This window comes from Pagrus major, chromosome 20 (genome assembly GCF_040436345.1).
Source record: "Pagrus major chromosome 20, Pma_NU_1.0".
In the NCBI taxonomy this organism is placed as follows: domain Eukaryota; kingdom Metazoa; phylum Chordata; class Actinopteri; order Spariformes; family Sparidae; genus Pagrus; species Pagrus major.
The window spans coordinates 27,899,298-27,910,138 of NC_133234.1; the positions used below are offsets into that span (position 1 = coordinate 27,899,298).

The 10,841-nt window shown below is 45.9% G+C and overlaps 2 protein-coding genes across 2 annotated transcripts in view; one reads left to right on the top strand and one right to left on the bottom strand.

The window, feature by feature from the left end:
- The first annotated feature begins 2,075 nt into the window (after positions 1-2,075).
- Positions 2,076-8,243, top strand: ankrd22 (ankyrin repeat domain 22). Its single transcript, XM_073489227.1, has 6 exons — positions 2,076-2,130; positions 5,208-5,399; positions 5,480-5,587; positions 6,354-6,431; positions 6,912-7,010; positions 7,084-8,243. Exons 1-6 carry the CDS (start codon positions 2,110-2,112, stop codon positions 7,159-7,161), a joined length of 576 nt encoding a protein of 191 aa, XP_073345328.1. The 5' UTR covers positions 2,076-2,109; the 3' UTR covers positions 7,162-8,243.
- lipf (lipase, gastric) overlaps positions 7,983-10,841 on the bottom strand; it is a 6,580-nt gene continuing 3,721 nt past the window's right edge. The window contains exons 5-11 of the mRNA XM_073489226.1: positions 10,723-10,832; positions 10,498-10,634; positions 10,078-10,224; positions 9,909-9,980; positions 9,503-9,571; positions 9,280-9,390; positions 7,983-8,955 (exon numbers count right to left, since the gene is read on the bottom strand). Of these exons, the coding sequence (XP_073345327.1) occupies positions 8,833-8,955; positions 9,280-9,390; positions 9,503-9,571; positions 9,909-9,980; positions 10,078-10,224; positions 10,498-10,634; positions 10,723-10,832 (769 nt within the window). The 3' untranslated portion in view covers positions 7,983-8,832. The remainder of the gene's footprint in view (positions 8,956-9,279; positions 9,391-9,502; positions 9,572-9,908; positions 9,981-10,077; positions 10,225-10,497; positions 10,635-10,722; positions 10,833-10,841) is intronic.

The window sequence follows — 10,841 nt, forward strand, 5'->3', positions numbered from 1 at the left end:
TGTCCTTGTCCTCTGTCCTTGTCCTCTGTCCTCTGTCCCTGTCCTCTGTCCTCTGTCCTCTGTCCTTGTCCTCTGTCCTTGTCCTCTGTCCTCTGTCCTTGGGTCCTTGTCCCTGTCCTCTGTCCTTTTCCTCTGTCCTTGTCCTCTGTCCTTGTCCTTGTCCCTGTCCTCTGTCCTTGTCCTCTGTCCCTGTCCTCTGTCCTTTTCCTCTGTCCCTGTCCTCTGTCCTTGTCCCTGTCCTCTGTCCTTGTCCTCTGTCCCTGTCCTCTGTCCTTGTCCTCTGTCCTCTGTCCTTGGGTCCTTGTCCCTGTCCTCTGTCCTCTGTCCTTGTCCTCTGTCCTCTGTCCTTGGGTCCTTGTCCCTGTCCTCTGTCCTTTTCCTCTGTCCTTGTCCTCTGTCCTTGTCCTTGTCCCTGTCCTCTGTCCTTGTCCTCTGTCCCTGTCCTCTGTCCTTTTCCTCTGTCCCTGTCCTCTGTCCTTGTCCCTGTCCTCTGTCCTTGTCCTCTGTCCCTGTCCTCTGTCCCTGTCCTCTGTCCTCTGTCCTTGTCCCTGTCCTCTGTCCTCTGTCCTTGTCCCTGTCCTCTGTCCTTGGGTCCTTGTCCCTGTCCCTGTCCTCTGTCCTTGGGTCCTTGTCCCTGTCCCTGTCCTCTGTCCTTGGGTCCTTGTCCCAGCCTCATTGACTCTTTGATTTGTTCAAAACTCAAAACTTTAAAAGTTTGATTTTTGTTAATTTTAAGAGAAAAACTGAAATTTATTTTGTTTTTGACTCAAACTGATCGAACTGATCGAACTGATCGGACTGATCAATCTGATCAGACTGATCACAGAGTAGTACAGAACATCAGTCACAAACGTTGAGTTCACTCATTCAACTGCAGCTGTATCGATCAGCTGTATCGATCAGCTGTATCGATCAGCTGTATTGATCAGCTGTATTGATCACATAGTTCAGTTGTATTCGGTCTGCTCTCAGCTTCGACTTTTTATTCCGACTTGTTTTTTTCTTCTTTGCAGTTTTTGCTTCAGGCTGATTTCAGCTGTGACGCACTTCCGGTTCCCTGCAGCTTGTGTCAACTCGTCTCAGATCAACAGACGGTTTTTATTAAAAGTCGTCAGATTCAAAGATCAATAGATCGATTAATCGGTTGTTGATTTATGGATCAGCAGACTGATCAGAAACCGTCTGAAACATGATTTCTGTCTCTGCGGGTGTTTCTACACGAACCATAATCTGTGAAGCGACACTCAGTGAGACATGTACCGGAAACACCTGCTACATAATAAAAGCACAGAGTCTAATGATTAACGTGTTGAAGTCTGTTCTGAAGATGATCGATCATATTTATGACGTCAAGTTCACAGCTGAGACACGTTAAAGTCATAAATAATAACAATGTTTTTATTTTCACACCAACATTAATGATGTTTGTTTATAAACAGATTATTATCTGTTGAATGTTTTAATCTTCATATCTTTGTACTTTTGTTTACAATCTTTAATTATTTTACTTTACTAACAGAGTGTTTCTACACTGTAGTAGTATTACTGATGTAAAATACTTTTTACCGCCACTAGTCATCATAAATGACACTTTGTGTTTTTAATGAAATATAATAAAATAATCTACGTTTATTTGTCTTCTTTCTTCTGTATTGACACATTTAAACACTTTTATGCACAAAAGAATAAAATTATAATATAACTTAGAATTAGAAGTTGAATTATTTCAGAAACAGGAACTTTATATGTTAATTTATAACCAAATAAATCTCAATAAAATATATTTTTTGAACCAGACAGACATCCTGTGAACACAGATCCTGAAGAGAAAGTCAATTTGTTTTTACATGATTTATTATGACGTGTGTTTTATTGTGTTTGCAGGTGAAACATGTTTTTGTTTAATATTCCACATTTAAAACGTTTTTATTTTATTTCAGAAACACTGTGACATCACGAGTGACCGAACTAATTCAACCTCATTTGTGAAAATAAGAGTCAGGTGTGAAAGTGAATCTTATTTTGAAACGTGTGAGCGGAAGTGCTGCTTCAGACGGTGTGTGTGTGTCTGTGTGTGTTGACGTGTCCAGGTGTGTCGATGCCGCGGACATGGGGCTGGTTTACTCGGAGGTAAGAAGACAAACTGTCTGTTTTCTCTCGTTAATCTTCATCAATCATCCTCATCACTGATCACATGATTTTATTGATTTTTATTGAGATCACTTCCGGTTTGTGTCGCTGATCAGCTCGCAGGTGAGGATCCGTTTTACCGCCAAAGGGAGTGACCTAACCTGAGACACTTACACAGACAGCACGTCACCTTGTGATTAGTACTCCAGTAAAAGTCTTAAAGTAGCTTGAAGCTTTCTTCAGTATCAAAGTGACTGATTACGTACACTGCAGACAGGAGCTGCTCAGAGAGAGTCTGTGATGAGTCTGTGATGAGTCTGTGATCAGAGTCTGTGATCAATCTGTGATCAGAGTCTGTGATCAGTCTGTGATCAGTCTGTGATCAGTCTGTGATCAGAGTCTGTGATCAGTCTGTGATCAGAGTCTGTGATCAGTCTGTGATCAGAGTCTGTGATCAGAGTCTGTGATCAGAGTCTGTGATCAGAGTCTGTGATGAGTCTGTGATGAGTCTGTGATCAGTCTGTGATCAGAGTCTGTGATCAGAGTCTGTGATCAGTCTGTGATGAGTCTGTGATCAGTCTGTGATCAGTCTGTGATCAGAGTCTGTGATCAGAGTCTGTGATCAGAGTCTGTGATCAGTCTGTGATCAGTCTGTGATCAGAGTCTGTGATCAGTCTGTGATCAGTCTGTGATCAGTCTGTGATCAGTCTGTGATCAGAGTCTGTGATCAGTCTGTGATCAGTCTGTGATCAGTCTGTGATCAGAGTCTGTGATCAGTCTGTGATCAGTCTGTGATCAGTCTGTGATCAGAGTCTGTGATCAGTCTGTGATCAGTCTGTGATCAGAGTCTGTGATCAGTCTGTGATCAGAGTCTGTGATCAGTCTGTGATCAGTCTGTGATCAGAGTCTGTGATCAGAGTCTGTGATCAGAGTCTGTGATCAGTCTGTGATCAGTCTGTGATCAGAGTCTGTGATCAGTCTGTGATCAGAGTCTGTGATCAGAGTCTGTGATCAGTCTGTGATCAGAGTCTGTGATCAGAGTCTGTGATCAGAGTCTGTGATCAGAGTCTGTGATCAGTCTGTGATCAGAGTCTGTGATCAGTCTGTGATCAGTCTGTGATCAGAGTCTGTGATCAGAGTCTGTGATCAGAGTCTGTGATCAGAGTCTGTGATCAGTCTGTGATCAGAGTCTGTGATCAGTCTGTGATCAGTCTGTGATCAGAGTCTGTGATCAGTCTGTGATCAGTCTGTGATCAGTCTGTGATCAATCTGTGATCAGAGTCTGTGATCAGAGTCTGTGATCAGTCTGTGATCAGTCTGTGATCAGAGTCTGTGATCAGTCTGTGATCAGAGTCTGTGATCAGAGTCTGTGATCAGAGTCTGTGATCAGTCTGTGATCAGAGTCTGTGATCAGAGTCTGTGATCAGAAACATGTCGGAGGACTCAACTTGTCTCATCAACAGGAAGTGAACTGTTGTTTACATCAAAAACACCTGGAGACATCAAGACTGAAGACGTATGTCTGTCAATCAATCAATCAATCAATCAATCAATCAATCAATCAATCAATCACTCAATTTGTCAATTTGTATTGTGCCAGTTCTCAACAGGTGTGTGTGTGTAAAGTGTTCATGTTGGTTCTCCTGATAGAAACTGAACCGACCGGTTCTATCAGCTGATCAACACGGTCACCATGGAGACAGCCTGAGGCTGACAGTGTCCCTCACACAACAACTTGACGCGACTCCTCCTCCTCCTCCTCCTCCTCCTCCTCTTCCTCCTCTCCCTCTCTCCTCCTCCTCCTCTCTCTCTCTCTCTCCTCCTCCTCTTCCTCTCCCCTCCTCCTCCTCCTCCTCCTCCTCCTCCTCCTCTTCCTCCTCCTTCTCTTCCTCCTCTTCCTCCTCCTCCTCTCTCTCTCTCTCTCTCCACCTCCTCTTCCTCTCCCCTCCTCCTCCTCCTCTTCCTCCTTCTCTTCCTCCTCTCTCCTCCTCCTCTTCCTCCTTCTCTTCCTCCTCTCTCCTCCTCCTCCTCCTTCTCTTCCTCCTCTTCCTCTTCCTCTCCCCTCCTCCTCCTCCTTCTCTTCCTCCTCTTCCTCCTCCTCTCTCTCCCTTCCTCCTCTTCCTCCTCCTCCTCCTCTTCCTCCTCTCTCTCTCTCCCTCCTCCTCTTCCTCCTCCTCTCTCTCTTCCTCCTCTTCCTCTTCCTCTCCCCCTCTTCCTCTCCCCCTCCTCCTCTTCCTCCTCCTCTCTCCTCCTCCTCCTCCTCCTTCTCTTCCTCCTCTTCCTCTTCCCTCCTCCTCTTCCTCCTCCTCCTCTCTCTCTCTCTCTCTCTCCTCCTCCTCCTCTTCCTCCTATCTCTCTCTCCCTCCTCCTCTTCCTCTTCCTCTCCCCTCCTCCTCCCCCTCTTCATCCTTCTCTTCCTCCTCTCTCCTTCTTCTCCTCCTCCTCCTCCCCCTCTTCGTCCTTCTCTTCCCCCTCTCTCCTTCTCCTCCTTCTCTTCCTCCTCTCTCCTTCTCCTCCTCCTCCTCCTCCTCTTCCTCCTCTCTCTCTTTCCCTCCTCCTCTTCCTCTTCCTCTCCCCTCCTCCTCCCCCTCTTCATCCTTCTCTTCCTCCTCTCTCCTTCTTCTCCTCCTCCTCCTCCCCCTCTTCGTCCTTCTCTTCCCCCTCTCTCCTTCTCCTCCTTCTCTTCCTCCTCTCTCCTTCTCCTCCTCCTCCTCCTCCTCCTCCTCCTCTCTCTCTCTCTCTCTCCTCTTTCTCTCCTCCTCCTCCTCCTCCTCCTCCTCTCTCTCTCTCTCTCTCCTCTTTCTCTCCTCCTCCTCCTCTCCCTCTGTCCTCCTCCTCCTCCTCCTCTCCCTCTGTCCTCCTCCTCCTCCTCCTCCTCCTCCTCTCTCTCTTTCTGTCCTCCTCCTCCTCCTCCTCCTCTCCCTCTGTCCTCCTCCTCCTCCTCTCCCTCTCTCCTCCTCCTCCTCTCTCTCTCTCTCTCTCCTCTTCCTCCTCCTCCTCCTCCTCCTCTCCCTCTCTCCTCCTCCTCCTCTCTCTCTCTCTCTCCTCCTCCTCCTCCTTCTCCTCCTCCTCCTCAGCCCTCCTGTCAGGCAGCGTATGAAGGAGACGTCCATCAGCTGTATCACCTCCTCAGTAAAGACCCGACTCAGCTGAACGTTCAGGAGGAGAACAACGGGGACACGCCCCTCATCACAGCCTGTCGCCATGGTAACTTGAGGGTGGTGCAGTACCTTCTGGAGAACGGGGCTGACGTCCAGCTGACCAATAAGGTGCTCATCCAGGTGTGTGATGTCATCATGCTCTTGTCTCACCTGCAGTCATTAATGTGTTTGTGTGTTTGTGTGATCAGAAACAGAGGACGTGTCTTCACTACGTGTCCAAGAGGACGTTGTCTCTGCTCGACTATCTCATGATCTCCATCCTGATGCCCATCCTGCTGCTGGGGTACTTCCTCATGGTCAGTCAACACGCGCCTCACGCTGTCACCACTTCCTGTCGACTTTACAGTCAACACGCGCCTCACGCTGTCACCACTTCCTGTCGACTTTACAGTCAACACGCGCCTCACGCTGTCACCACTTCCTGTCGACTTTACAGTCAACACGCGCCTCACGCTGTCACCACTTCCTGTCGACTTTACAGTCAACACGCGCCTCACGCTGTCACCACTTCCTGTCGGCTTTACAGTCAACACGCGCCTCACGCTGTCATCACTTCCTGTCGACTTTACAGTCAACACGCGCCTCACGCTGTCACCACTTCCTGTCGGCTTTACAGTCAACACGCGCCTCACGCTGTCATCACTTCCTGTCGACTTTACAGTCAACACGCGCCTCACGCTGTCACCACTTCCTGTCGGCTTTACAGTCAACACGCGCCTCACGCTGTCATCACTTCCTGTCGACTTTACAGTCGACACGCGCCTCACGCTGTCACCACTTCCTGTCGACTTTACAGTCGACACGCGCCTCACGCTGTCACCACTTCCTGTCGACTTTACAGTCGACACGCGCCTCACGCTGTCACCACTTCCTGTCGACTTTACAGTCGACACGCGCCTCACGCTGTCACCACTTCCTGTCGACTTTACAGTCAACACGCGCCTCACGCTGTCACCACTTCCTGTCACGTTTTTTAAAAATTAACAGAAGCTATAAGTAAAATAAAGACACCGAAGTAAGTAATAGATCAGTGTGTGTGTGTGTGTGTGTGTGTGTGTGTAGTTACAGAAGAAGAGGCAGCACGAGGCTCTGATGAAGGAGGTTCTGAACAGCAACGTCAACATCGATGCTGTCGACTACGTGAGTCTGAAGATATGCTAACCTCAAACTTAGCCTCATGTAAACTTAGCTTCATGTAAACTTAGCTTCATGTTAATTTAGCTTCATGTTAACTTAGCTTCACGCTAACCTCATGCTAACGTCAGTGTTTATATAGTGTAGTTTTATCATCACTACCTTTAAGGTGCGTTCTGTTTAGCTTAGCAGTCAGAAGCGGGAGCTGGAGTGATGTCATACTGAGTTGACCGTGTTACAGTACAAGAAGTCAGAAAACCACTTCCTGTTGGTGGTCGAGGTTTGTGAGGTGCATCTGACTTCAGGGACGTTTCAGATAAACGTACCGAGGATTACAGGATACACCTGAACCTGACCTGCTGACAGTACAGAGGGTACAAGTACTCAGATACTTTACTTCAGTAAGAATAGAAATACTCTGTTACAAGTTAAGCTCCTCCCTCAGTGTCCACAGTGATTGGACGTGTTTTGTGTGTTTGTGTGCAGAAGGGGAACACAGCTCTTCATTACGTCTGTCAGAGGAGAAGTCATCGTCTGGTTCCTCTGCTGCTGGAAAGAAACGCCGACACAAACATCCAAAATAACGTACGTACATGAATGCATCATGACACCAAGCTCACTTCATCACACTGAAACCTGACGTCCTCTAATTCTACAGGACGGAGACATGGCGCTGGACATCGCCACACGACACAAGTTCAAGAAGATCGTCAACATGCTGAGGAAGGCACACTGACAGACAGACAGACAGATAAACAGGACAGACAGACAGACAGACAGACTCTCAACCTGTTTCCTCAGTAATACATAAGAATTAGCCACCTGTAGCAGTCATGCTCCCATCAAACAGGGGCAGCATATCACCAGTTTAACTGCTAACTTCTGCTAACTGTATGCCTTTAATGCATCCATGACTGTAGCTACTGCTTGTTAGCTCAGCTAACGATGCAACTAGCCAGAGTACTGGGGGAGTGTTGGTGTTCTTGGAAAAAGAGGTTTTTAGACCTAGGGCTAGCTGGTTAGCATGCTAACTTCAGTAGATATCTCTGCAACACAATACATGATATGATAACATGATAACTTCAAACCTGTTATTTCTTCACATTCTGTTGATAATTGTAGTTGATTTTTAAATGTTTTCAACTAAAATTCTTACAAATTGCAGCTTTAAACAAATATTAACTTTGTTAGTTTGTCAGTTCTAAATTTCCCTTAAACTCTGGAAAGTTCAAGAGTCTTCTACAGCAGCTCATAACTAAAAACTTAGCCTCATGCTAACATCAGTGTTCACTAAGTTTAGTTTCATCATCACTACATTAAAACAGGTTGTTGATCAGTTGTCTGAACATTTACAGATTTACAGAGCTACAGATGTTCACAGGTCTTTACTAGCTGAGATATTTTGGACTCTTTTTTACTAAATCTGGTGTAAAATATAATTTAGCTGCTATGACGCTAGAATAAAAAGAAATATCAAACAAACAGGATGAAATGTCTTAACAGTTTTTTTCACTCACTTCAACAAAAGTTTTTGTGACAGAGACGATGTGAGAAGAGTTTGTCTGTAAAAACGTCTTCATTTTACTGTTACAGGATGTTTCCACTGCGGTGGAGCTCATTCACATTTTACATTTAAAATCATTCAATTTACAGCATTTAACCATAAAACTGCAAGAAATACATGAAACATGTTGAACAGCTTCAAGTGTAACAGAAACAATTACAAGAAAACAGTTTAATGTTCGTTCAGTCTGAAGATAATTGAAGCAACATGAATCATCTGAAACATTTTTATTAATAAAAACACGTCACAACATCGTTGTGTTTTTGTTTCATTGATTATGATTAAACACAGAAAACAGAAACAACATCGTCACATCAAAATATGTTGCAGATTAAACACTCATCTAAACTCCGCCCACCACAATTCAAGCTACATGATTGGCTGCGGCTGCCCTTAAACTGACTGACAGGTCTTTGATTAGAGGATTTATACTAAACAAATATATTTATTTAAAAACGTAACCAATGTCGGTGATGCTAATGTAAGCATGCTAACATTCTAGAGTTAACATTAGCTGTGCTGGGATGCTAACATTAGCATGAGTGTTTTTTTAGCCATGCTGCTAATGTTGCTAAAACAACTCCTGACCAATGAGCAGCTTCGGAGCTGACGTGTGTCAGGCTGCAGTTCCGTTGTTGTCCACCAGGTGTGGCTGGAGGATTTTCACAATAAGAGTTCAAGTACAAGCTGAAGAAATTATGTGTTGACTGGAACGTTTGAATAAAAACATGAGGCAGAAAACAGTTTGAAAAACAGTTTGTCACATCAGTGAAAAATAAAACAGGTAAAAAGTTTTAAAAACAACACACACACACACACACACACACACACACACACACACACTCAGTGGTGTTCCTGCAGCAGCTTCAGGATGGAGGGAAACATCACCTCAGGAGCATCCAGACCCCAGATAAAATCCAGATGGTCCCAGTGGTCAATGTGCTGATGGAAGACCAGGTTAGTCACCTGCAGACAGACAGACAGACAGACAGACAGACAGACAGATGAAGGGGAGACAGGCAGACGTCACTGTGTGAGACACTGAGTCCAAAACATTATAAACTGTTTCTGTATTTTATTTCAGTCGGGTTACCTTTTTGAGGTCTCACACCAGGAAGTGGTAAAGAAAAATAATGCTTAGTCTATTTCAACTCCACTAGTTAATCAACCGAGGGCACAGAGGAAGCCCGCGGACAGTACCGAGGGCACAGAGGAAGCCCGCGGACAGTACCGAGGGCTGAGTCATGTCCACGAGGTGCTGCTGTCACCTGGCTCCATCAGAGGACTCACCTGAGTAAGGAGGACAGCCACGTCTTTGGGGTCCGCCAGCGTATCCTGTCCCCCTGAGAACAGAGCGGTGGGAACCTTCACGTCCTGGATGTTGTACTGAGGGGGAGTGGTCTGAGGACGGACACATGGAGGACAGACGGACAGGAAGTGAACAGAGACGTGAGTCGGTCAGTATTTCCTTCATACACCTCAGTTAAAAGGGACAGGACGCAGGTACACTCACCTGGTTGTAGTGTTTCATGTTTCCTGCAGCTCCAAAGTCAAACGCCATCAGCTTCCCTCTACGGACCGCCTGAAGACAACAACAACAACAACAACAACAGTGATGAAAACAACAACAGTAATAACAACAACAGTGACGACACAACAACAACGATGACAACAACAACGATGACATAACAAGAACAATGACAACAACAACAATGACAACAAGGTCAGCCCAGTTTAGGGGCGGGGTCAGGGGGTTATGATGTCATGTCCTGATATCATATCGTGTCCTGTACAGTTACTATGAGCATCCTCACAAAAAATCATTCCTTCATCTAAATATTTTTTATGACCGTAAACTAGTTTATAAAGTCACAACATGAAGTCTGGTGTGTGTGTGTGTGTGTGTGTGTGTGTGTTACCTGGGCCCAGTGCAGCATGTTCTGGACGGAGGTCCCAGCAGGACAGTGTGTGGTGTAGACTGGAGTCCGAGTCTGGAAACAAACCGAGCATGAAGAATCTCAGAGACATGAACACCACACTGATACGTTATTGATTAACGTGGATTAAAGCAGCTGCGTTTTAACGAACCACGTTGAGGTTTTTCTCGTCGAAGCCACAGAGGATGAAGAAGACGTTTCCACACAGCTCACTGAGCAGCTTCTTCCCACACACGTGTTCTGCAAACCACTCGATCATGTAGCTCTGAGGCAGGAAGTCCCGCCTACCAAACACGTCCTTGAGACAACCAATCACATTGTCAGTACATTACTGTCAGTACATTATCATATACACAGACAGAATACAGAGAAACCAACCACTTTATATCAAACTGTCTCTTGATAATCGATCAGAGAGATAGAGCTGATCAGTCTGGTCAGTTTCATTGGCTCATCACTTAATTGGTTATTACCTCATAATCAGCTGATAGATCAATAACTTGATATTAGGTAAGTATTTCATAACAGGCGATCTGTCAGGCGATAACAGCTCGTTAGTGACGGCTCTTACCCAGACGAGGACCTCGGGCAGCACAGACAGTTTGGTCATGGGACTGGAGGTGAACGATGCGGTGGCTACAGGAGCCAAACCAATGAACAGCTTGATCTTACTGGCCAGTTCAGGCAGCGTGGAGAACGCTATGAATGCTGGGAAATAAGAGACAGAGACACACAGAATAATTAGACATCTCTAATCTTCTCTGGTCATGTGATCAAGTTTCATCGGCTGTGTTACCTATCGTGGTTCCCTGAGAGTGTCCGATGTAGTAGATCTGTTCCTGACCCGTCACCTTCAGGATGTAGTCTACAACCGCCGGAAGATCCTTCAGAGCCAGCTCATCATGACTGCACACA

Bases quoted from the DNA above. Each gene is read 5' to 3' on its own strand.
- ankrd22 (XM_073489227.1), top strand. From the start codon at position 2,110: ATGGGGCTGGTTTACTCGGAG. The intron at 2,131-5,207 runs GTAAGAAGACAA...CCTCCTCCTCAG, and splicing joins TGGGGCTGGTTTACTCGGAG to CCCTCCTGTCAGGCAGCGTA. The intron at 6,432-6,911 runs GTGAGTCTGAAG...GTTTGTGTGCAG, and splicing joins ACATCGATGCTGTCGACTAC to AAGGGGAACACAGCTCTTCA.